This window comes from Primulina huaijiensis, chromosome 2 (assembly GCF_012295235.1).
Source record: "Primulina huaijiensis isolate GDHJ02 chromosome 2, ASM1229523v2, whole genome shotgun sequence".
In the NCBI taxonomy this organism is placed as follows: domain Eukaryota; kingdom Viridiplantae; phylum Streptophyta; class Magnoliopsida; order Lamiales; family Gesneriaceae; genus Primulina; species Primulina huaijiensis.
Genome location: NC_133307.1, coordinates 18,866,964 through 18,894,750, shown reverse-complemented (window position 1 = coordinate 18,894,750; position 27,787 = coordinate 18,866,964). Strand labels below are relative to the sequence as shown.

The following is a 27,787-nucleotide window of genomic DNA, read 5'->3' as shown; positions in this document are numbered from 1 at the left end:
TGGCAAAAAGTGCGCTGACTTAGTGAGTCGATTCACTATGACCCAAATGGCATTAAAACCTCTGAATGACTTTGGCAACCCAACGACGAAGTCCATGGTAACATTCTCCTATTTCCACTCAGGGATAGAGAGTGGCTTAAGCATCCCTGCTGGCCTCTGATGCTCTGCCTTCACCTGCTGACAAGTGGGCATTCAGACACAAATCGGCGGATGTCTCTCTTCATACCTGACCACAAATACAGGATATGCAAATCTTTGTACATCTTTGTACCTCCTAGATGAATATAATACGGAGATGCATGTGCCTCTGACAAGATATCTTCTCTGATCGAATCAACTTTAGGCACCCACATTCTATCTCCGTAATTCACAATACCATCAGAAACTGCGTAGAGTACACTGCCCTTGGCCTCATCCTTCAGTCGCCATTTCTGTAACTGCTCATCTGAAGACTGACCTCTACGGATTCGGTCTAACAAAGAAGACTGGACTGTCAGATTAGACAGCTTAGGAGTTCTGCCCTTGTGATAAACTTCTAGGTCAAACCTCTGAATCTCAGACTGAAGAGGTCTATGCACTTACAACTGTGCTACAACTGCGACTTTCCTGCTCAAGGCATCTGCGACAACATTAGCTTTCCCCGGATGGTATCTAATTTCGCAATTGCAGTCTTTTACCAACTCTAACCACCGTCTTTGTCTCATATTCAATTCTTTCTGCGTGAAGAAATACTTGAGACTCTTGTGATCGGTGAATATCTAGCATTTCTCGCCGTACAAGTAATGTCTCCAAATCTTCAATACAAAGACAACGGCGGCTAATTCTAGATCATGAGTCGGGTAGTTCTTCTCATGCACCTTCAACTGTCTGGAGGCATAAGCTATAACCCGACCCTGCTGCATCAATACTGCGCCTAACCCGAGCTTAGATGCATCGGTGTATAGCACAAATCACCTTGCCCTGTTGGCATGGCTAACACTGGTGCTGAAATAAGAGCTTCCTTCAAAGTATCGAAACTCTTCTGACATTTGTCACTCCACACGAATTTAGCATTCTTCTTAGTCAACGAAGTGAGTGGCACTGCTATCGCCGAAAACCCTTGAATAAACTTACGGTAGTAACCGGCTAAACCTAGAAAACTACGGATTTCTGATGCATTCTTCGACTCAACCTATTCTTTAACGGCTGTCACCTTTGCTGGATCCACCTCAATACCACTGCTAGACACTATGTGACCCAAAAACGCTACATTCTTCAACCAGAATTCACACTTACTGAACTTCGCAAATAACTTGCGACTCTGCAAAACCTGCAAAACTGCACTCAGGTAATGACTGTGCTCTTCATGGCTCTTTGAGTATATGAGAATGTCGTCAATGAACACTATGACGAACTGATCTAGGTAAGGCTGAAATACTCGGTTCATGAGGTCCATAAAAATAGCTGGAGCATTCGTTAGTCCAAATGGCATCACTAAGAATTCGTAATGCCTAGACCTGGTCCTGAAGGCTGTCTTGTGAACATCTGCATCTTTCACCTTTAGCTAGTGATACCCCGATGGAAGATCTATCTTAGAGAACATTGTAGCTCCCTGCAACTGGTCAAACAAGTATTCGATTCTTGGAAGTAGATATTTGTTCTTGATCGTTACCTTGTTCAATTCTCGGTAATCGATACACAGCCTCATGCTCCCATCCTTCTTCTTTACAAAAAGCACTGGCACGCCCCATGGCGAGAAACTAGGGCGAATAAATTCCTTGTCAAGAAGCTCCTGAATCTGCTGTTTGAATTCTAGCATATCAGCTGGAGCTAATCGGTACGGTGCCTTAGAGATTGGCACTGTGCCTGGCATAAGATCAATGGAAAACTCCACCTCTCTATCTGGTGGAAAGCATGTGATGTCGTGAGGAAAGACGTCCGAGAAGTCTCTGACTATTGGCACATCTGATATAGACGGAATGGGTGCGTCAGGTGAAGAAATGACGCTCGCCAAGAAAGCCTGACATCCCTTGGAAATGAGTCTCCGCGCCTGCATGGAAGAAATCATGCGAAGGAAACTTCTCCATCTGTCTGGTTCAAAGAAAAACTGCTCCATACCCATAGGTCTTACTAACACTGACCTTTTCTGAAAATCGATGAGAACTCTGTTTTTCGTCAGCCAGTCCATTCCCAAAATAATATCAAATTCTGGTATCGACAATACAATCAAATCGGCGTACACTAGGTGGCCCTACAGTTCCAGATTGATGTCTCTGACCTCACTAGTAGCTGTCAATTCTTCCCCCGATGGGACCGTCACTGAATAGCTCACGTCGAGTCCAATAGACTTGACGTCCAGGTGACTAGCGAACTTCTCCGAAATAAAAGAGTGAGTGGCCCCTTAATCTATCAAGGCCTTCGTGGCGACTCTCTTTATGAAAATATTTCCTGAAAGACGTCAGCACAATACAAAACTTATCTCCCAATGTTCTAACCTTAACCTCAAGCATAGTAGCTAATTTATATCCTAAGTCACTAAAGTAAATACTAGCACACTAATAAACCCGATTAAAATTCCAACACACGCATGGTAAATAATACGGTGCTTAATTAAATAAGTTTACCCGTCAATAGTGTTGTGTCTGGGTTCGCCTCCTGAGCATGCATGGCGAACACTCTTCCTTGAGTCGGCTGCACGCGCTGTGGGCAGTCCTTAAGCATGTGGTCACTGGCTCCACATTTAAAGCATTCCCCATAGACACTGCCCGGGATGCTGGCGGTTGCATTTAGGACACACTGGGAAATCACCGAGCTTCTGAGGCGCCCTCTGCTGCTGAATTGGACCCTTGCCCTGCGGCGGTCCCTGGTGAGGCTTTTTTCCTGGCGGCCCTTGGAACGGCCTCTTAAACTGAGGTCGCTGCTGTTGCTGCTGCTGTAGAGCCTGATAGGGCCTCTTGCCCTGTCTGTCATTTTCAATGTCTCTCTGATCCTGCTCTTCCGCGAAAGCTCTTGACACGACAACTGCGTAAGTAGTAGGACCAGCAACTCGGACGTCACGGCGCAAGACCGGCCGCAACCCATCCATGAAATTCCTCAGTTTATCCCGGACATCATTAGCTATCAGGGGTACAAAGTAACACCCCCTCTCAAACTTCCTCACAAACTCTACTACGCTGCTGTCTCTTTGTCGCAGCGCCATGAACTCCCTGGTTAGCCTGGATCGTACTTCTTCAGTGAAGTACTTAAAGTAGAACACCTCTTTGAACCCATTCCAAGACAACGTCTGCAAATTAACCGACACAGACGCACTTTCCCACCACAGCCTAGCGTCTCCGGTCAGCAAAAAGGTGGCGCACCTCACTCTGTCTACATCTGACAGTTCCATAAAATCAAAGATCACTTCGATGGATTTAATCCATCCCTCAGCCACCATTGGGTCAGTCGTCCCCGAGAACTCTTTCGGGTTCATCCTCCAAAATCTTTCATACACAGCCTCCGGTCGGGGCCTCGCCCCTGCGTCAGCTGCAGCTTGGTTCCCCGCAAACTGCGCAAAGAACTGCGTCATACCTGCAAGCATCTGCGCCTGCATATCCGGGAAGGGACGAGGAGGAGTGACCCTCTCCTCATTCCGAGCCTCTCTGTTCTCATATCTTGCTTCACGGTTAACCATACGTCTAGGAGGCATACTATTCCAAATTTACCCAACACGTAAACCCACATGCATGAACATGATATTAATGACACAAGATGCACGTAATTTGAATTTAAATATGCATATGCTGAAATCATGACTTATTGCGTAATGCATGAAAGAACTTAAAATTTTACAACTTACAGACTTGATGTGTGACTTCGTGAGCTTCTTGCAACTGGCCGTAGGCGTAACCCTTTACAAGAACACCGCTCTGATACCAATTGTAATGTACCGTACTTTTTAACTATCTAAAATTTGCCGAAAAATTAAAAATTTTCTGAAATAAAAGGCGAACCTTCAAAATTCGATAAAATAATTGTTCATCCCCAAATGTTGCACAAAAGATCTCAAATGAAGTTTACTATAAGTACTTGTTTAAAACTCATAATCAGTAACATAAAATCAGAGTATTTGAAACTTTCATAATATCTTAAAATGACATAAGCGGTCCTCGGGTCTAGCCTGCTGCTCAGTCCAAGCCTGCTCCTTGGTCCCCACCCCTCATTTCCTCATCATCCTCACATGCATCGATCAAGTCTAGTGAGTCTAAAGGCTCAACACGTATAAACTGGAAGTAACGAGTAATACATAATAAAACCACATGCAACTTTAAAATAGGACGTACATACTGAAACTGAACATACATCAAAACTTGAACGTACATACATACATAGACGTGTCATCAACGTAAAAACTTTTCATAAACATGCTTGCATACTTGTACATACATAACTTCATCATTTTTGCATAGGGGCATGATTCAAAGCAAGTGACCCATACATAAAAGTGCTTGATCAGACTAAACCACAGTACTGGGCTGAAAGGGAAGATCCACTTTAACGGAGTGGAGAGGTCCTCGGCCACGTTCACCGACTTCCAAACCCATTCATAGTTGGAGAGGTCCCCGGACACGTTCTCCGGCTTCCAAACCTATTCATAATTTGGTCACAAGACATTTAGCATACCTCAAAAACATAAAATATTTTCTTTTGCACGTCGAACATACTTACTTGAGTTTGAGGGATTCGTTGGACCTCGCTTGGGGCCGCTGCTGCAACCTACTAACATGAGTTTACATACTTAACACTGCATAACTTAGATGTAGGTACTCGAGCTCACCACCAAAGTGATTAAATAGCTTATGACATTCTAGGCCGCTCGGGACTTGACCTCTTTTAATCTCGTACTAATCCATGACATAAAACCTCAACGTGATCAATAATATTTCCCAAAAGTGAGGTACACGGACCCCGTGCCTGGGTCCGTGCACAGGTCCGTGTAGGTACTGTGAAGTGTGTCGTGAGAAAAAGGGAAGGCACGGACCCCGTGCCTAGGTCCGGGTCTGGGTCTGTGTAGGTACTGTAAAAGACATGCCGAAAAGAAGGAAGGACACGGACCCCGTGCTATGGTCCGTGTAGGGGTCCGTGTGGGCTCGCAAAAATTGACACCAAGATGAAAACAAAGGCATGGACCCCGTGCCAGGGTCCGTGTACCTGCGTAAATTGTAAACACACGAAAAATTCAATACTTGCGATCCTTATCATTCTTGACTCGATTTACGGACCATGAACCGACACCCTAGACCCATCCTAGCATACCCTAACATTGAACAAAACTCGTACAAACACCCCAAAGCAATGACGTCCACCCTACGACACATACAATTCAAAAACACGGCAATTGGCACCAAATCGCTTCCTATGAGTACATATTGATGTACTCTTTTTATTTCATTTGGATTTTTCCTAATGTGTTATACTGACAAGGTTTTAACAAGACATTATTGAGTTCAGATGAAGTTTCTAAGCATTTATATTTCCAAATGGATATTTTGACCGGTCGATTATTTGTGCAAATAATCTTCTAAGGAAGCATGTTATAAATATATTCATGTTTTAGATGATTATCCTTATTTAGTTATATTTGAAAGAGTTGTGATAAAGATAAATATGGAAAGACAATGCCCGTAAAGATTTGTATCTTGTTATTTTTCAATATAAATAGGGTGGTTGAGTTCAATTAAATTTGTATCTAAGTACTGACTTATGAATTCTCTCTCTTCTTTAATGAATTCTTTATATCCATCTCTCTTTTCTCTTATGATTTATAGCAATTGAAACATTTAAATTTTGATGATAAGCCTGCCATAAGAAATTAACTCAGGATTATTAAGATTCAACTCTATGAGAAATTTAGTACCCGGTTAGTTCAGCAGACCACTTGCCCATATATGTTAGTTCTTCAAGGTCTACCAAACTAAATGAACATGCATTACTGATCATCCTCAGAATATTAATTTTTTCAACGATCATTTATGAGCTTTGTATTTATTATCTTAATTAATGAAGCATAAATTCAACAAATCGAACATTCAGAAGATAATCATTATACTAATTAATGACAACACTATCTGACTGTCATTGTCACAAGCATTTTTTGTGTCCTTCAATTATTAGAAAATTTCAAATGACATATGACAAGTCGTGCAAGTGTATTTATGATTTTGATACTACCAATTTGTAGTTGTTCAGATCCAAACGTTTGAAGATCATCTATAAAAACTCAATTTATAAATCGGCAAAATAAGAGACACATACTTTACGTAGTCAATTCTTGTGATTCAGAATATCTACTAAAAATATCAGAAGCACATTCTCAAAAATCTTATCATATCTTTTTCGAGATTATCTTGTGTTATATATTTACTCATTGTAATCTCATACTTGCATTATCTTTTGAGTAAGTCTTTGTAACATACAAGAAGAGTCTTTTTGTTCAGAAAATTGTTTAAAGTTGTGAAGAAATAGATATTAAGAGTTTCAGTAGACAGTGTTAAGTCTTATTGAAGTGTGTGTTTATAGAAGGCGTAAATATCAAATTGTTTCAGTGAATAACTTCTTGAAACAGAAGAAGAAGAGACGTAGAAGAATTTTATACTTCAAAATTCCAGAAAAAATCACGATTTCTTTTTATTACTTCTGTTATTGTTCACAAAGTTTGGTAGATTCATTCTGAATTGCGTTTCAATTTTTTGAGACTTCTGCTATTAACACAAGTAGAGGTCACATGTTATTCAGAAAATAAGAAAATTTCAAGGCGCTTTATTCAACCCCCCTCTAAAGCACCTCCACCGATCCTAACAAGTGGTATCAGAGAAGGTTTTTTTAACCTCTGAACCTATATATATATATATATAAGGATGCCATTTTTCAGAAAAACTATCATGTTCTCCAAAGAAGAGTCTGATGACTTGAAAATAAAAATGCAAAATCATCTGGCAGCCCAGGACGACGACATGTGGTACGTCATTACTCAAGAACCAATCAAAATTATGAAGACCAACACTGTAGTAGCCATTATAGACGGTGCACCACAGATGTTAGAGAAACAACTATCAGAATAGACTATTGATGACAAAAAGAAAGCAAACTTGGATAACGTTGCAAATGACATACTATACAAAACTCTTGAAAAAAAAACATAGTATGATCAAGATGTGTGCCACTGTGAAAAAGATATGGGACGAGCTGATTCAGCTCTATGAGAGAAATTATCAGAAAAAGAAAACAAACTCACAGTAGCCATGCAAAATTCGAGAACATCAAAATGAAGTCTAAAGAATCTCTGAATGACTTTGATGAGAGATTCAGTAACTCTGGGAAAAGAATACACCAATAGGGAAGTAGCCTTGAAAGTTATTAGATTTATTCTAAGGGAAAGGGATGTAAAGAAAATTTCCACGAGGGAATCAAAAGATCTAAAAAATTTGGAGCTAAATGCTTGTTTACATAATTAAAAGCATATGAGTTTGAACTAGAAACCAGAAGATGAGAGTAATTGAAGGATCATGTGCTGGACACCAAAGGTGCTTCAAACACAATATTCTCCAAGAGCTGCAATAGCCCGTATTCTAAGAACGTTAACACCGATGAATTAAATCGAGTTTGATTAAAAAAACAAAATGGAAAATACTTGAAGTAATCTTTCGTGAAGAAAGCTGCTATATTTGAAAGATTTTAACTTGTGTAATCTGAATAACTGAAAAGCAGGGGATCAGTTCTACTATATATCAGTTCAATTATGGTGAAAGCTGAACTGAAGGATGCTCTAACTGATCAAAACAGTTTGAAAACAATAGTTAAACAATAAAATACACAAGATATGTTTATAGATGTTCGGAGACTTCAACTTCTCCCCCTTCTACCTCCTCGGGTAGAATACACTAGAAGACTTTGATTTATACAACTCTTTGTACAAACCCACCCAGCTTAGAACTTACGCTACTGCCTAATGTGAACTCCTAGACTAGATTGAAGGCAGCACCTTCCAGCCAACACTTCTTTAACGTCTGTGTGTCAAAAACTACACACACAAGTTTAATGTCTTTGTTCAAGACTGTATTTTAGGTGGTGGATGTGAGTGAGTGTGTGAAAACTGAACAATGAATACACCAAAAAGGTGTTCTCACACATTGAGGAAAACGAGTTTCTAAACTAAGCTTTTATGACTTTGTATTCACTCTGGGCTGATTGCTTCTTGTAAGCTGATAAGCAGTAAGCTTGCCCTCTCTTCTTTTTCTCACTTCTCTATTTTGGTCTCCACTGATTTTCTACTTATAGGCTTGAAGGCTTGATCGTACAGTGAGACTCAATTATTGTATTCGTTGCAGCTTGAACGTGTTCCTTGAAATTTGTGTCTCGACTTTTCCGACACTCATTTAGGAATCTGTAGACTTTAATCTTTGCTGCAACGTCCATTATTGTACTATCCATGGTACAGATGCTTTACCCAGTACGCACAGCTGGTTTTCATTGAATAAGCTTGTCGTGATCTGCAAACTGATTGATTCCTAACTGATGCTCTGTACTGGTCAGTTGAACTGGTCTTGAACTGGTTCGATGAAATCAGTTGGCTCGTCAGCTGAACTGATTTCCCTGATTCAGTTTAACTGGTCAGTTGAGCTTTTCATCAGCTAGCCGGGCTTCTGAAGGTCTTCAGCCAAATCACTTATCAACTGATCAATCAGTGGAGCTGGTCTTTGATTCATCAGTTGGACTGATTCGGTTTGGGCAATCAGTTGGCACCTTCAGTTTGTTCTTTGAAAGCTTCAGTTTAGGCTCGGTAACTGATTAGTTAGACACTTGATCAGTTTCAGCTTCCTGCACACTAAGGTAAATCATTAGAGACAAAATAACAAGTTTTGTTATCATCAAAATCAAGATTGCAAATATGAAAGTTCCAACAATATCCCCCTTTTGACGATCACAAAACTCTGAGCAACTAAAAGGTTAAAACAAATAAAAGAGCGGTTTTTAAAAGTAATTTACAGTTCGAGGGTAAAAAAAAAAAACTCTCCTTCAAGAACTGAGTTAAAGATCTTTTTTGGAAACAAAAAAATGTATATGCACTCAAAGTAAATTGGCAGATTTTAACCATTTAAGCAATGTAGGCAAGAAATTTGGAGATGTCAATTTAGTTATATCGAAACTCAACTGGATAAACATGATGTTTATTTAATCAAATAAACTTCCTTGTATTTTACATTTGAGTACATCAACAGTTGTAAGGAAAATTGCTACTACAATAGCATATTTTAAATAACATCATATATCAGTTGGTTTGAGCATGACCGAACTAGATATACCAACAACTGGTTACCTTCACCACTTGAAATGCTGTACCGATCTTGAGTTTCTTTGCCAGAAGAACTGCTAACTTGCCTTGAACTTGATTTCTTTGCTGGCTAAATGGTCGAACTGACTCAAACAGGACTCAACTGATGCTGAACTACATTGATTATCCGATACGAAAATGAAGCGACAACATAATGCTGATGATTAAGCTCCACTTTAATCATCCAACATCCCAACATGGCTGAGCTTCGTTTTTATATCAGCTAAATTGGTAGGCTTGCAATTGAAATCTTGTTCACTGAACAGTATGACTGAACGTCTTGACAGATAAAGCTCATAACCCTGCAGGCTGGTTAAAACCCAAAGCTCGGAGTCGAGAGAAGTGGCGACAATGTTATTTGCAGAGCAATCCTCTCAATCCTTTGCAATAAGCGATATATAAACATTTTCAAATAGTTTTGAAAATAATATAAAGTACTTTTAAATAGCATTTAAAACTATTTTAAAGTAAAATAACTTAAAACACAGTTTTCTTCAAATGTTCTTCTTAGAACAGTTAGCTCTGATACCAATTGAAGGATCATGTGCGGGGCACCGAAGGTGCTTCAAACACAATATTCTCAAAGAGTTGCAATAGCTCGTGTTCTAAGAATGTTCACACTGATTAATTAAATCGAGTTTGGTTAAAGAACCAAACGGTAAATACTCGAAGTAATCCTTCGTGAAGAAAGCTGCTATATTTGAAAGCCTTTTAACTTGTGTAATCTGGATAACTGAAAAGCAGGGGATCGGTTCTAGCATATATCAGTTCAGTTATGGGGAAAACTGAATTGCTCTAACTGATCAAAACAGTTTGAAAACAATAGTTAAACAGTAAAATACACAAGATATGTTTATGGATGTTCGGAGACTTCAACTGCTCCTGCGTCATCCCTTCTACCTCTTCGGGTAGGATACACTAGAAGACTTTGATTTATAAAACTCTTTGTACAAACCCACCTAGATTAGAACTTACGCTACTGCCTAATCTGAACTCCTATACTAGACTGAAGTTAGCACCTTCCAGCCAACACTTTTTTAACGTCTGTGTGTCAAAAACTACATACACAAGTTTAATGTCTTTGTGCAAGACTGTATTTTAGGTGGTGGAGGTGAGTGAGTGTGTGTGAAAACTGAACAATGTATACACCGAAAAGGTGTTCTTACACACTGAGGAAAAAGAGCTTCTAAAGTAAGCTTATATGACATTGTATTCACTCAGAGCTGATTGCTTCTTGTAAGCTGATAAGCAGTAAGCGTGCCCTCTCTTCTTTTCTCACTTCTCTATTTTGGTCTTCACTGATCTTCTATTTATAGGCGTGAAGGCTTGATCGTACAGTGAGACTCAATTATTGTATCTGTTGCAGCTTGAACGTGTTCCTTGAAATTTATGTCTCGACTTTTCCGACACTCATTCAGGAATCTCTCGACTTTAATCTTTGCTGCAACGTCCATTATTGTACCATCCATAGTACAGATGCTTTACCCAGTACGCACAGCTGGATTACATTGAATAAGGTTTTCGTGTTATGCAAATTGATTGATTCTTAACTGATGCTTTGAACTGGTCAGTTGAAATGGTTCGATGAAATCAGTTGGCTCGTCAACTGAACTGATTTCACTGATTCAGTTGAACTGGTCGGTTGAGCTCTTAATCAGCTAGCCGGGCTTCTGAAGGTCTTCAGCCGAATCACTTATCAACTGATCATTCAGTGGAACTAGTCTTTGATACATCAGTTGGACTGATTCAGTTTGGGCAATCAGTTGGCACCTTCAGTTTGTTCTTTGCTTCAGTTTAGGCTCGGTAACTGATTAGTTAGAAGTCTGATCAGTTTCAGCTTCCTGCACACTAATGTAAATCATTATAAACAAAATAACAAGTTTTGTTATCATCAAAATCAAGATTACGAACATGTAATGTTCCAACAATAATCTATTTATATCCATCCAACGAAAGCTCTTTTTGTCACATCTACTAAAATTGTCCAAAAGAATACTACTGAACAACTGAGCAATGATTCTTTGTCATTGTTTGTTAAAAAGTTTTCCATGTTCATGAAGAAGAACCACATGACATTTCAGAATCCTAATTTGAATTATAAGAAGGATTCACCATCCGATGACATGCCTTGTTAAATCCGTGGAAATACTGGTCCTTTCATTGTTGGTTGTCCTTATCCAAATAAAGATGATTATAAAAAGAATGGACAAGAGAAATGACAAAAAGTCTCTCAAGGATCGTAAGGAAATGGTTGATTATGAAAATAAAAGAGCAAATAGGCATACTCTAGTTCTGAATCCTCTAATTTAGAGAGCCAATCCAGTTAATGTGATGCTAAACAAGTTCAGTGTCTCATGACTGATGCTGATCAGGACATGACCACTAATGAGGTATTCGATTTTGACTCAAATGAATTTTTACACTCGTTGATTTAGAAAAAGCATTACAAAACATGGTTGAGGAGTACTCGAAGATTTCTCAATCATTTGATGATGTCAAAACTGAAAGCAAAGTTTAACTAATCAGATAAATAAGTCTTCACAAAGGACAATTGTGAGGATCTTAAAGCTGAAGTGACTTGGTTAAAAACTGAGAATGAGAGAGCGAGTGCAAATTACCAGTTGCTACTTATTGAAAAAAAAATTATTTTTACTGGTAAAAGCATGGAATAAGTATTTTATTTCATTGGAGAGAATTCAAGAGCTACAAAAGAGGTATGGAGATAGAAGTGGTCTCAGATTGAGTAGCAATGAAGGCACTTTTGAAACTAGTACTCAGTCACAGCTGGACATGTGAAAAGAAAAATCCATTCACTTTGTTAAGTCCAATATGATATATGAACATACCGGATTTAATGTTCAAGTTGAAAAATCTATGAATTAGATGAACATGCATTTTGGATTCTACTATGTTCAGCCTGAGATAAAGTTTACTTGAATATTGGATCCAGTAAAGGATCTGTTTCAGTTGGGCACCCCTCAACAAACGCTAGAAACTATCGATACAAAAATAACATACCTGTTCAAAAGAAATATTGATTATAAGACAAGAACAACGGGGAAGGACAACCTAATAGAGTAAATTTTGTGAATAATAATGTCAGATATTCAGTTGCACACACCGTAGAAGTTACTCGAAGTACAAGACCCTTTAGAAAAGTACAAATGTAAGGGACTAATCCAGTTCTGACCCTAAAAGATTAGGTACCAGTAACAAAATTCAGTGTTTACAGGGAACATTTAACGTCCGAAAAATCAAACCTACGTAAATCACATGCATGCAAAATTATTTTAATTGATTAATTGTTTTATTTAATTGATTTTAAATTCTCGCATGATAACTACTATATGATTAAAGGTATAATTGCATGATTAAATGATTATATGACATGATTTCATTAATAGAAGGATTTTACCCGAATATTCGATAATAGGCAGTGGAAAGAAGACCAGGGACGACCAAGACAAGAATATTAATTTTTAATTAATTAATTACAGGGCTTCCTAATATGATTAAAAATGATTTAATTTTTCTAAAAATGTTGGAGTTCGAATTATTTTATGAGTCAAGCTCGATTTTTCTCGAGAAGCTAGTTTTGGGCAAACAAGGAGTTTTAAAAGATCAAAAAATATTATTTTTGAGAAACTAATTTTATAAAATTTTATGTTTTAATTAAATAAGTTTTATTGGACCCAATTTAATTATTTAAAGAAGGCCCAATTACCCTTAAGCTTGCAAGCCCAAAACTCAAGCCCATTAACATGTTGATTAAATTATAAATAAGGACTCTTAGGCCTTCTAACCTCATAATTCACTCCTCCATCAGCCGAAAAACACACTCACACACACACACAACAATTCCGAGAATTTGGGGAAGAAGAAAAGCTTGTGTTCTTCATCGTCCGGTCGTCTAACGTTGCACCCTCAACAACGATCGAGTATTCAAGCGTTACAAACACAAAAGCACATTTTCTAAACTTTTTTAAACATCATACAAATCATAATATCCATAATTATTTGTTTATATATGAAAAATATAGGTGTTTGATATCTTTTACGGTAAAACGTTTATTTCAAAAATACGATGATTTCACGCTTGTTTTAAAACTGTTTTTGAATCCAACGAGTACGCTGCCAACATAGGATGCTATATGAATGATTTATGGATAAAACATGATAAAATTAAAGAGAAACAAAAGCTGGAAAACCGTGGGAAAATTACAGAAGAGGACCGTGGGGTTGGATGTGGTTTGCATATGGTTCAAGGATCGGTTTTTATGCATGGGGGAAATTGGGCTCGGCCAAGTCTGGCTAGGGCTTGAGGGGGTCATGGGTGAGGGCCTGGTAGAGTCCTAGCCATGCTAGGACTTTGATATCTAGGCTGGGGAGGAGTCCACGAAAGTTGGGACTCTCCCCAAGCAACTCCTGATCGACAGCAACCAAGGGGGCTTGCGGATGGGGCAGGGAGGCTCACAGTGGGTCCTATAGGGTCTAAGGAAGTTGTTCAAGGGCTGGGCCGGGTGGTGGCACGGATGGGCTCTCCGCTAGCTCGATCGCATCAGGAAAAGCACCTTCACACGCAGCTGCTGGTTTCCTGAACTGGTGGCTCGCTTCATGGGTTAAGTTGCTTGGGCTGGGCTTGGTTTGGTCTGGGCGTGGTTGAGGGTTGGTTAGGGTCAGGTTGGTTCGGTGGTGGCTCAGGTAGAAGAGTCCTAAGCTAACTAGGAGTCTTCAGCGAGGAGGAGCTTACGCGCAGGTTCTGGGGTCCTGGTTGCAGGGCTCGTGCGCGAGCTAGGTTCAAGATTTAAGGGTCAGGGTTGGTTAGGAGGGTGCTTAGGTGGGTTGGCTAGGGTTTGGCTTGAGGTGGCTCGGGCGTGGCTCGAGTAATTTGGGAGATGGCTGGGGTTGTACGGTTAAGGGTCATATTTCGAATTTAAAAGAATAAATTTGGAACCATGGTTCCACGGGTGTGGTTCATGGCTCACAAGGGTATATTAGGTAATAAAAAGAATATGTTTAAAATTTGGGAGGAAAATAATGAGTTTTGAATTTATCCGTGATTTAATCGTCTCACGAATAATTAATTAAAGAAATAATTAAAAAGCCTCGAATTAAGTCGAATAAAATTATGAAAAATAATATTTAAGCTTAAATAATTATTTGTAATAAACTCATGTCATTAAAAGTATGAAAAAGATAAAATCGAGAATTTTTACGTCTAGGGCAAAACGGTCATTTTACACTTGGAAAATACGTAAAAGCTTGGCAGCGTCCAGAAGGATTATAATTATTGTCAAATAATATTATATGATTTAAAATGATGATTTTGATGTAAAAATGATATTTTATGATTTATGGATATTTTATAATTTATGATAAAAGCTGTGCAATTTTCTTTGTTTAAAATGCTATTTTTTGGAAGTTATGATGATTTATGATTTTAAAAGAAAAGAAAAAATATTTTGAGAGATGTGATTTGACTGTGACAAATGATATTTGATTTTGTGGAGATGACGTGAGGGCCAAGGCCCCAGAGAGAGCCCGTTTACTGGCCAAGGCCCATGAGGGACCCCGTCTATGGGAAAAGGCCCCAGAGGGACCCCGGCGATCGTATTTCCATGGTGGAGCCTAGTGCCCACCCCCATGGACCATGTGGAGCTAAGATTGCAGTCGACCGAAGGATAAAAGCTAGTCACTTTTAAAGATCAAACTTCACCCAAAATGATAAATGATTAAAAGCTTTACGATTAAAATTATTTATGATATATGATTTATTCTTAAATGATTTATTTATGCTTAAATGATTTTTAAATGGTTTATTTATTCTCAAAAACTATTTTAAAATAAAAGTTTGATTTTTACTTGCTTTTGATTGCATATGTATTATTTGTTACTAATGTTTGGAACGTGTTGAGTCATTAGACTAACTAGGTTTGTATGATGCAGGATTTGATGATATATGGGAGGTGCTGACGATTGAGTGGATCAAGTGCTGCAGTACACTGCCAAGGGACCTTTATGTTTCCGCACTAGCTTGATAGATAAAAGATTTAAAAAGATTTATGTTAATGATTTTATTATAGATATTTTTATGCTTTAATTTTATGTTTGTTGATCTTTTAAAGGTCGACGTAGGATTTTTGGTTAGTTGACGATTTAGAGATTTATTTTACGCACTTGAGATTTAAATGCTAAATTATTATTATTTATAAAAATGTTAAGTTTATTTTTAATTAGTATTTTCGAGTTTATTAGTTTTTTTTTTTAAAAAAAAGTCGAGGTCGTTCAGTTGGTATCAGAGCTAATGTTTCCTTAAAGGGTTGTGTATTGTCACTCCGAGAAGCCCAAGAAGTCACGCCTCAAATATGTCAGTTTTTACTGCTTTATATTTTATATGCTAAAATTCTTTTAAATGCTTACATGATGCATTATATAAATGTTAGTTGTATGCTGCATAAAAAATGTTAAAATTGGTTATGGAATTGATTAGGGTTGATGAAAAAACTTTGAAGAGAATAGGGTGCATGCACTACTTGAGCTAGATTTAGGAGTCGAATTTGGGAAATTTTGGGTTACAAATGCAACTTTCAAGATTTTGAGCACCGAATTGAAGAGTAAGATTTAAGTTAGAGGTTAAGTTTGAGGTGGATAAGAGAATCTAAACTTTGCAATCATCTAGTCAAGGAAAAATTTTGAGGACGAAATTCTATTTAATGGGGGGAGATTTGTAACGTTCGAAAAACCAAACATACTTAAACCACGTACATGCAAAATTAATTCAATTGCTTAATTGTTTTATTTAATTGATTTTAAATGCTAGCATGATATTTACTATATATTTAAAGATATGATTGAATGATTATATGAAATGATTTCATGAAATTGAATGATTTACTCGAATATTCGATAATAGGCAATGGAAAGGAGACTGAGGATGACCAAGACAAGAATATTAATTTTTAATTAATTAATTTCAAAGCTTCTTAATATGATTAAAAATGATTTAATTTTTCTAAAAATGTTGGAGTTCGAATTATTTTACGAGTCGAACTCGATTTTCCCCGGGAAGCCGGTTTTTGGCAAACAAGGAGTTTTAAAAGATCAAAAAATATTATTTTTGAGAAACTAATTTTATAAAATTTTATGTTTTAATTAAATAAGTGTTATTGAGCTCAATTTAATTATTTAAAGAAGACTCAATTACCCTTAAACTTGCAAGCCCGAAACTCAAGCCCATTAACATGTTGATTAAATTATAAATAAAGACTCTTAGGCCTTCTAACCTCATAATTCACTCCTCCATCAGCCGAAAAACACACTCACACACACAAAATAATTTCGAGAATTTGGGGAAGAAGAAAAGCTTGTGTTCTTCGTCGTCCGGTCGTCCAACGTCGCACCCTCGCCAACGATCGAGTATCGAGCGTTATAAATGCAAAGACACCTTTTCTAAACCCTTTTAAACATCATACAAATCATAATATGCATGATTTAATTGTTTATGTATGAAAAATATAGGTGTTTGATATCTTTTACGGTAAAACGTTTATTTTCAAAAATACGATGATTTCACGCTTGTTTGAATGCTATCTATATCTCAAGTCAGCTCGGAAGTCCGCTTTCTCTCCGCTATTGCTGATGTTGACAAAAAGGGAGAAGAAAAACAACAGTAGCAATCAAAGAAAAGACCAAGTTAACCAACTGATCAAGAACCTGCTAACAAAAGAGAAAAGCAATAAAGAGCAGTCAAGATCAGTTAGAAGACAATCTTTCATTCTTTGATTTGTACGAATTTGTGAAGTAGAAGAGTATTTTAGCAAAGATCAGTTAGAAGACAATTCTTTCATTCTTTGTACGAATCTGTACAGTGAAAGATTATCTACATTGAAAGATTATTTTATCTACAATAAAGTTTATCAGTTCTCGAATTCTATGTTCTGTCAAATACCAAAAATGGAGAAATTGTTGGAATCAGAATTTCGGAGTTTGACAAATTAAGCGATTGAAGATTGCAGAACTGATTGGTTCAACTAAACGTATTCGAACTGAAATTGCTCGAACTGATAATTAATGTGCTAAATAATCAAAGGCAATCGAACTGATCGAATCTAACTGAATTTGTATAGTTAACTGAACTATTAGTTAAGACTTATCAGTTATACAGTCAGCTCAACTGATCGGCTATATAGTCAACTAAGCGTAGCCAACAACCGACAATTTGTACAAAAGCAGACTGTAACTTGTAGTGGGAGCGCCGCATATCAAAATGCCACGTGTACTATTGTCAGAAAAATGTTGACACGTTCAGAAAGGACAAACAAATGGATACAAGTCATTTAAACGCATTCAATATTACCGTTGGAAGCAAAGCCTCTAAATAGGTGGAGATCAGCTGAGACAAATAACTTTTGCACAATTATTCTGAGTGACTTTGAGTATTCAATCTGTCAGTTAGTTTATTTCCAGACTACATTTGTTAACTGATTGACATTGACAACAAGATTTTTGAATTCATTTTATCACTAAACTGATTCACCCCGTTGAAATAGATTTGAAAATCTTGAAGTGTTTATTCAATCTTGAGATGAAAAAGTTTCTGTAATCAATCGGACTTGTACTTATATAAAAATGGCGAAACTGTACATTGATCATATAGTAAGTGTGCCAGTAACCATAGTATCCGGTCATGATCTAAGGTTTGCTTTGAAGTTTTGGGGAAGTTTGCAATCAGCTTTGGGTTCAAAGTTGGCTATGAGCACCGCCTATCACCCACAGAAAGATAGTCAGTCATAAAGAACCATTCGAACGCTTGAAGACGGGTTACGGGCAGTAGTGATGGATTTCAAATGTGGTTGGCAAGAATCATTGTCTTTGGTTGAATTCTCTTATAATAATAGTTTTCAAGCAACAATCGGTATGACAGCATTTGAAGCTTTGTAAGGAAGAAAGTGCAGATCGTCGATATGTTGGGAAGATGTAGGAGAAAGACAGATGTCAAAATCAGAATTTATTCAAGAAATGAAAGACAAAGTTGAATTGATCAGGAAAAAGATGAAAGCAGCCCAGGATCGTCAAGCCAGTTATGCTAATAAAAGGTGTAGACCTTTAAAGTTCCAAGTGGGCGATTATGTTTTCTTGAAAGTATCACCATTCCGGGGTACTATGAGATTTGGACATAAAGAGAAGTTAGCTCCGCGTTATATCTATGTTGCGGAAGTATGAGGCATATCCAGCTCATATCTTGAATGTCGAGGATGTGGAGTTGGACAGTTCTCTTAGCTATGTTGAACATCCAGTGCAAATTTTGGACCGCAAAGAAAAACAACTCAGGAGCAAAACGATTCCACTAGTTTTGATACAATGGAGTAGACATGGAAGGGAAGAATCTACATGGGAATTAGAGGCAAAGATGCGACAAGAATTGCCTCATTTGTTTGAAAATGTAATGAATTACGCGATGTATTCTGAATTTCCTATGTGTTATCAGTCGTAATGTTGCGGATATCAGTGTTGTATATGTTAGATTTCGATGACGAAATCTTTTATTAGTGGGAGAGAGCCCAATACCCAAGTTGGGCCCAACCCATTTCCATTTAATTATTTAAACCCAACCCATTTGATATATAGACAACAGATCGCTCAATCTAGAAATTTTCTTCATCCCCTGCCTTGCAACTGACGCCTTTTCTCCTCTTTCTGCTTCAGTCCCGTAGCACCGCCAACTGCCCGAATGATAGTGCAGCAACTTAACAATCTTCTTCCTCCATACTATTAGACTTTTTCCTGCAATGAATCGGAAGTTATTGAACTCTATTGGCTTGTTTTACAGCTCCTATGCGTGTAACTTTGATCCGATTTTAGGTAAGGTTTTGGCTTCGATTATTGGTTGTTATTGGTAGACTAGTTTGTATAAGTGAAGTACTAAGATTTTCCCTATTTTTCCAGCTTGTTTCTGACTGTGAACAATGGTTCCGGCAACTTTTCCGACGAGCCACCTCCGTGAGATCAACGTTGTGCATTTTAGCTTTGATTCCTGAGGTATTAAGCTTGAAATTTCAGATTCTAAACTGGTTTTGTTGGCTGCCCAGATTTCGAATTTTAACCGCTTCGAATTAAATTGTTTTAGTCAGTTGGAATGCATTATATTGATTTAGATAGCGAATTTATATTGTAGGTTATATCGTTGGACGAGTTCATCGGGAAGTCCTTAAGAAATTACTGTGGTATTGTAAGTTGTAGTTGAGGTACGCTCAAACCTATATCATTATGACGCTTATATTGGCGTGTAAGAATATTCAGTGGATGTTGTTTGCTGTTATGTGCCTTGAATGTTTATTCTGATGCATTCATTCATTAATTGTATTGGCATAACATATTGAGCCTTGACTCCTTTGACGACGATTTATGTTGATTCTATTGATATATATTGAGTCATCAGAGGGACGAGTGGGTTAGGATTACCCACATTCCCAGATGACAGCTAGGGACGAGGGTTTTAGCTACTCGCATTCCCGATGCTACGTGCATGGGCAAGCGGCGATTTGAAGCTGCATTCTTGGCAAGGGTGGCCACTGTTACTGTTTATGATGCTATTCATTTGTACTCCATTTGGTATCCGTTATTCCATTGTTACCATCCATGCATCGCATATCATTGCATTTACTTGGTATTATTACATGTATTTTATATACGTCGTAATTTTACTGGTTTGTCGTACTGGGGTCCGACCCCTGTTTTCTTTTTATGTTGTGGTTGTTTTTGATGCCATAGCAGGTCATTCCAGGGGATTTGACGCGTCTGGTGGAGCGTCAGCGAGTGGTACCCAGTAGTCAGTTGGTTTGTGTCTGAGTTCCCAGATATCTATATATTATACTGGTTTGATACATTTGCAAGGGAGATGACATGTGTAGCAGTATGGTGATGTTTTTATGTTGTTTTGGATTTTAAATTGTGGTATGTTGTGTCTAGCCCTGGCCAGTGCGGCTATAGGATATTTGTTTGGTTGATTGTGAACTTGACGTTATTTTCGAGCATATATTGATGATGTTGTGTTTTGAAATTTTTGGAATGTCCTACTTACGGGGAGGTCATGCCGAAATTTCTGTAGGCCCAAATGAACGTTTTAAACTCTTTTTCGCTGTTTACACCTATTAATCCTTGTTGTTTGGTAATTAAATATTAATTTAGAGCACGGGCCCATGTATTTTCCCCTAGCATTGGTTGTTTATGACACATGCAAGACGTACAAGTGCATTTATGTTCTTAATGTGACTAATTTATAGCCTTTCATATCCAGACGTTTGAAGATCATCTATATAAGGTCAACTCATAAATCAAAAAAATAAGAGACATTTTTAACGATCAATTCTTGCTCTTCAGAAGCTCTACTGAAAATATCAAAAACACACTCTCAAAAGCCTTATCATATCTTTTCAGAGATCATCGTGTGCTTTATTTAAACGCACAATAATCTCATACTTGTGTGTTTTAATTTATTTCGTGGGATACATTTAATAGAAGGATTTTCACTTGTTGAAAGCCAATTTTCAAAATATAATTTATCGCAGAAACTAAAAGAAAGTTGTTCAATTGCAAAATATCTAGTTATTTATCCTCTGAATTTAGATTTTGAATATTTAAATAGTTGGAATTGTTACCCGTTTAAGATGAGAATGCCGGCAATTTAGTTCTATAATGATCAATACCAATTTTCAGCAGATTTTTTTTCTCGACGTGCCACGTTAAAGTTCTGTAACTACCTCTTTGTTGAAATTTTTAAGTTTTCGAACAATATTTGCATTTGTCTTGAAAATCTCCGAAAGGAAGCGTCATATTTTCGAAATGTTTGGGGAAAATATTAGATGTGTAGCAAGGCACCACTCTAGTTTTATGTGGAGTCGGATTGCTCATATTTCTTGACTTGGATGATGATGTGTTTGTTGGGATGCCTCTTGTTCTTGTCGCTCCTCATCTTTTTAAACTTTCAGTCGCAGTAGACTCCTCGATTTTAATATACTCATCCGTTGAATCTGCCGCCACACTATATTCTAAAATATGCATTGCAACAATTATCTACTGGTATGGGGACAACCCGTGCCTCCCTAATGCATATAATTTTTGTACGAAGTAATTGTCATGCTTTTGAATGGATTCCAAAATTCGCAAGTATACCCGATGAGACATTCAAAAATATCTCTTGAACATTAACTCATTGTACATTGGAGACTCCGAAAAATAGTCATTGTACAAGCTTTGTTCGGCGGCCAATATATCTCGATTAATCACAACATGGCTAGGAATCAATCCTCCACGGTGCAAATTATCACGTTCTTGGAAGTAATTGGAGACAACGGTAGGACTATTTATTTGTTGGCTTAAAACCGTTTGTTGTTGGTCAATGAGCTTAAACTCATCTTTCTTTCTTTCTTTTTTCTTGGTACTAGACTGCTCTTCATTGCCAGATGATGACGAGGACGAGTAGAAAGAAAGACTTGAAGGTCCTCCTTCATGAAAATTCATTTTGAGCAGGATGAGTAAATGATGACCAAGTCATGGGTCTTAAATAAGTGATGAGAATTATTGTTTAGCTATGTTATATATATTTTAAATTTTATAATATTTGATTCTTTATTATCTGTCATGGGTTGAGTATTTGCAATAAAAGCCGGTCCAAGAGTTGTCTAGTTGTGTAGTTTCAATAAAATAGACAAATATTTGTCACTAGTTGTGTATTTGCATTAAAAGCCAACTCAAGGGTTCTCTAGTTGTTTATTTTCAATAAAATACACATATTTGCCACGGGTTGTGTATTTAGAATAAAAGCGAACTCATGGGTTGTCTAGTAGCAATTGTCACGGGTTGTCTAGTCGCAATCATAGACAACTCATCTGCCAATTCTTGTCTACTTGCAGCTATCACAGGTTGTCTAGTTGCCAGCAAAGATAACTCATCTGGCATGGGGCAAAAACTTGTGTTAGACGGTCTCAAGGGTCGTATTTTGTGAGACAGATCTATTATTTGGGTCATCTATGAAAAAATATTACTTTTTATGCTAAGAGTATTAATTTTTATTGTGAATATCTGTAGGGTTGACCCGTCTCACAGATAAAGATTCATGAGACCCTACTCTGGCATGGGTTATCACCCACTAATAAAATAGCTCTGCAATATGTCAAAGATGCATCGTATAGTCAAAATACAGTTCTTTCAATATACACCGTTAGATCAAATTTTGTATCCTCAAACAAATCAATCTAACTAATTTCAATTTCTACCGTCACATCAGATATTATTTCATCCAAACCGTTGACCTATATTTTCTTATCCAAAATGTAACTAAGATACAATTCATAACTGGTTATAGTTGGATCAAGCAAAAGCCTTATTTAATTAAGGCAATCATTTAGGTCGACTTGGAAGTTGGATCATGTTTGGTGTGTTGTCTTGATTTTAATGAATGTGTTTATAATTTTAATTATTGTGTGCGCTTTTTTTTAAAAAAAAATTTGTTGGTGAAATGTTATTTAGTATTATCTATTTTTCTATGTTAAAAAATATCGCATATTTATCAAGTTAACTTAAGTCGATATAAGGGTTTGCAATAAATTATGTTATGTATTTTTTTGGTCACGACCTTGTTCATTATTTCCATTTGATGTCTATTATAAATAGTAAAATTATAATTAATTAATAAAAAATAAAACAATTCAAATATATTAAAAAGATATGAAAAATTTAATACTAAAATTAATTAAAAAAATCAAAATAAAAAATTATGAAACTGACAAAAATAAATATTTGATTCGTATTTGAATTTATTGAACTCGAGCTAAAATTATTTTGTTCGACAGTTCGCGTTAATACTTAACATAATTATAAATATTTTTATATTTACATATTTTTTTATTCATTCAAATTAAATAAATTATATATGATTAAAATAAAATAAAAAATAATATTATACATATATATGCTCACGAAATGCGTGTGCGTTGGATTTGAGTATTGTTAATTAAAGTTAAACCTCTAAAGTAATTTTTGGCATCATGGTGAAATTTTTTTAATAATTCCAAACACACCCTTTAATCATCAAACTCCATATTTCAAGTTCTTTTTTCCTATTATATTCTCTCGTACCATTTCAATTTCAAAAATTGCTAATTTTCATTTTAAAATAAAAAACAATTTCTTCATTTTTTTCTATGCATCATGTCAGATACCAATTGAGGTATGAAAGTGTCTGAGAGAAGTTGAGATCCTATGATTGACTAAGCTTTTTAATAGAAATCTATATGCCAAAATCTCGGAGACATAATATTGTAGTACCAATTTATAAGAATAAAGAAAATATATAGGACTGCTCAAACTATAGAGGGATTAATCTTATGAGCCATACACTGAAGTTATGGGAGAGAGTGATAGAGCGAAGACTTATGAGTATCACTACTGTATCATATAACCAATTTGGTTTTATTCCGAGTAGATCTACAATGTAAGCTATTTTTTTATTAGAAAAAATGATAAATAAATATAGAAAACAACATAAAAGTTTGTATATGATATTTATTGACTTAGAGAAAGCCTATGATATAGTACCTAAAGAATTAATTTGGTTGTTACTTAGAAAAAAACATGTGCATTAATGCTACAACGAGATCATTAAGGATGTCTATGAAGGTGTGGTAACAAGTGTTATATTTGTTGGAGGATGTCATGTGAATTTCTTGTGGCAGTAGGACTTCATCAAGGATCGACCTTATGCCATTGTCTCTTTTTATTTGGTTATGAATGAGCTAACTGAACATAATTAGGATGAGTTACCTTGTGTATGTTGTTTGTAGATGACATTGTCCTGATAGAAGAAACGAAATAAGTTGCAAATAAAAAAAATTAGATAGATGTTGTGGAGCTCTTGAGAGTAAATGTTTTAGAATTAGTCGCTCAAAAACGAAATATTTAGCTTGTAACTTTGGTCTTGAATATAGACAAATGAGTAGTGCAATTGAGATTGATGAAACTTTTCACTATTTAGGATTTATTATCCAAAAGACTGAGGACATTATATAGGATATAAACCATATAATTAAAGTAGGATGGATGAAATGGAAGATGACATCAGGAGTTTTATGTGATAGAATAATGCCTGTGAGATTGAAAGAAAATATTATAAGACTATTGTTCGACCAGCTATGCTTTATATCCTCATAGATGGAGGATAAGTTTAGGGCAACAAGCCTAACATTGTTTGATCATGTGAAGAAGAGACCAAACACGACCCCAATTTGACAAATCTTAGATTAACATGTTAATGGAAGGAGTAGAATGAGAAGTATGTCATTGAAAACTTTGATAAAAGTGATTAATGATGATATCTTAGATATTTGTTTTAGAGATGAGATGTGGGAAAATCGCTTAGTTTGGAGAATCAATATTTAGTCGACCCCGCAACTAGTGAAAATTTGTGATGGTGAAGAAAATCATACCAAATGTCAGAAAGCAACTTTCTTTTGTAATACATCTTACTATATATTCAGTTATTCTGATTTTTAAAAAAATAAATTAAATTCAGTATTCGTGAAAATATTTTTATGGATATAATTAATTCAAAAATAAATTTGATCATCTACTCGAATAATAATTAGTGGCACATAAGTCCACATAAAAGTGGACATAGAAACCCTCCTTAGACCCTAAAACTTTCCTCATTTACTCTCCAAAACGCATAACAGAAATGGCTCTAAGCCACATGCTTAAACGATCTGCTTCAAGATTTGCACCGTTGATCTTCAATCACAAGCATCTCAGCCACAATCACCACCACACCTCGGCCCTGTTCGCCGCCTTCAATGACCGTTCCTCGGGAATGTCGCGGAATCTCCTGCAGCGGTCATTTCCGTCATATCTTCACCACTACTCCACCCGGCCCAGCTCTGACGAATCACTTCTACAAGTAATCAAGTCAGAGATTCAGTGCGCCGTGGAGTCTCGGAAGGAGGATCAGGTCTTTTTTTAAATAATTATAGAAAATTGAAATCGTGTATGCTTGGTAACTCAGTGATGGTGGAATTGACAGGGATCATATTTATGTTTAGTTTCTTTGATTTGTCACAATGTGGTTCCTTTCTTGGAGAAGGGGCTTTCATCTTTTGATCTTATTTTTGGCTAGCTCCAATAAATTCTTAGATCCATTTCTGTTTGAGGATTTGTTGAAGTAAAACTTTGTACAATTATCAAGACCCACTAGCCCACTTGATTGAAAATGTAGTAACAAGGTTTAATAAGTTGGGGATGTTTGATTGTACGACAGTAGTTAACTTCAAATATTCGCACTATAGTTTGGTGTGACTCAATCTTTCATGGAGCCGCACCTGATTTGTTTCATCAATAAAGGCAAGTTTCTACTCTTGTAGTAAGAATGAGCTGAACATGTTGTGTAAAGGTTCTCTCCAAGATACAACACTTTCGTTGGCTTTTACTTTAACTGTGGTTTTAGTTTATCTTGTGATTGTACGACATCAGATTTTTATCGTGGATGACTGTTTTAGTATCTCTACGTGTAATTTTTTCTTGTTATTTAAATTTTTCTATCCAGTTAATTATAAACAACAAGGATCATTGTCTTGTATTGTGTTTGTAATATTTGACAATTTGAACCATCATGGTTCTCTCATTTCCTATTATTTTGCAGGTTGAGGAGGTTCCACAGGGTTTCCCTTTCAAAATTCAAGACCATCATGGACAGCAGACTATAACGCTAACCAGAGAATATCAAGGTGAAACCATATCTATTGAAGTTCACATGCCTGACATTATTAATGGCGCGGGGGATGATACTGATGATAATAATGATGAAGGGGAGGAAAGTGCAAGCCAACCTAGTATACCATTAGTCGTTCAAGTTACCAAGAGTAGAGGACGAACACTCGAGTTTGATTGTACTGCTTATCCTGATGAGATTGTGATCGACTGCTTGTCTGTCAAAGATCCCGATGCTGCTGTGGATCAAATACCATATGAAGGACCTGAATTCTCGTAAGTTTCATGTTCTTCTCTACGTGATGCTTTTTCTTAGCTCAGATTAGGTTCATCTGGTGGAAGGGTCACAATATCAATGATTATACTGAGATAAAAAGTCAAGTGAATGTTTGCTATGGACCGCCCCTACTTGTGTACCGCTTGTCCAACTGGGTCTATTCCTCCTTTATGATTGGTAGTTTGTGAGTTGTGACTTCCGGTGAGATGCTAATATGTTTCCCGTATTTTTTCAGGGATTTGGACGAGAATTTGCAGAAGGCTTTCCACAAGTATTTGGAGATCAGGGGAATTAAGGCCAGCACAACCAATTTCTTGCATGGTTACATGGTGGACAAGGACAGCAAAGAGTATATAACATGGTTGAAGAACCTAGAGAAGTTCATTAAAGATTAAGACGCAGAAAATTTACCTGTTTACGAGGAATTTTTTGATGAGCAAGTATTTTAAGTATGATTTAGGAAAACTTAGAATTAAAAACGTTGATGCACTGAACTGGTTGGTTCCCAAATTGTGAAAACTCTGCTTGCAACGGTAATGTGAAAGGTCATCTTAAGTAAATTTGTTTGCAATATAGCTTTGTTTTGCAAATTTGGAGCACTGTTTTCGAATTCATTTTCGGGCTTGCAACACGTAAATGATTTTCAGGTACTACGAATGTTCTTATCCCAGCACACTGAACTGTTAGCCAATCTTTTTCGTACTAAAATTTTCTTTTTTCACGATCCAGTAATTGAGTCCATGTTAGCTGAGCATTTTTGTCGTCCCTTGTTCTCATCCCAGCACAATGAACTGTTGGCCAAGCTTTTTTGAATCATTTCTTTATTTTTGAACATGGTTGGACAAATTAAGCTTCTACCAACACGTTGTTAAATATGATTTATAGATAAAAACGACATAGAGAGGTAAATAGTGTTGGAATATCATTTTCTCGCATCCATACTGCAGCGGAAGTTTAAATATTTTTGTCATGACGTTCAAAATGTTCATTGGACGTCGTATAAATAAAAACATTAATAAGGTGTTTGGAATAATTACCTTGTGTTCTCAACAATGGACATAAAACTATTCCATGTTTTAAGTGGAGATAGTCATTCTTTTAAATCCATACGAACGGATATCCCTATTTTGATCGTCTTATTAAGTTCACTATTGGAAAGTACGTTTTTTGTTTAGATCACACGTGAGATCTAAACGATTTAGCGTCTAGATTGGATTGCCGGAATTTCAAAAATCCGACGGTGTTGCGGTGGCGTCGGAGCGGCGGTGCGATGGAAGAGGGTGGCCAAATTTTTCCTTCAAAAATTCATTTTGGCCAAAAAAATTGTGTAGGGGGAAATAATTTTTTTATATTTTTCTTGTATTATTATGTTGCATATTATCAACCTTTGATAACATATTAATAAAAAT

The 27,787-nt window shown here is 36.7% G+C and overlaps 1 protein-coding gene across 3 annotated transcripts in view; it reads left to right on the top strand.

Moving 5' to 3' along the window:
* LOC140959503 (uncharacterized protein At2g39795, mitochondrial-like) overlaps positions 1 to 26,968 on the top strand; it is a 36,968-nt gene extending 10,000 nt beyond the window's left edge. Inside the window, exons 1-3 of one of the 3 annotated variants that reach the window (XM_073417380.1) lie at positions 25,019 to 25,346; positions 26,043 to 26,377; positions 26,614 to 26,967. In XM_073417380.1, coding sequence (XP_073273481.1) covers positions 25,077 to 25,346; positions 26,043 to 26,377; positions 26,614 to 26,773 — 765 coding nt within the window. In that variant the 5' untranslated portion in view covers positions 25,019 to 25,076 and the 3' untranslated portion in view covers positions 26,774 to 26,967. Of the gene's footprint in view, positions 1 to 25,018; positions 25,347 to 26,033; positions 26,378 to 26,613 lie in introns of those variants that run through there. The other 2 variants (XM_073417373.1, XM_073417388.1) reach the window with 2 other exon arrangements.
* Positions 26,969 to 27,787: the final 819 nt, after the last annotated feature.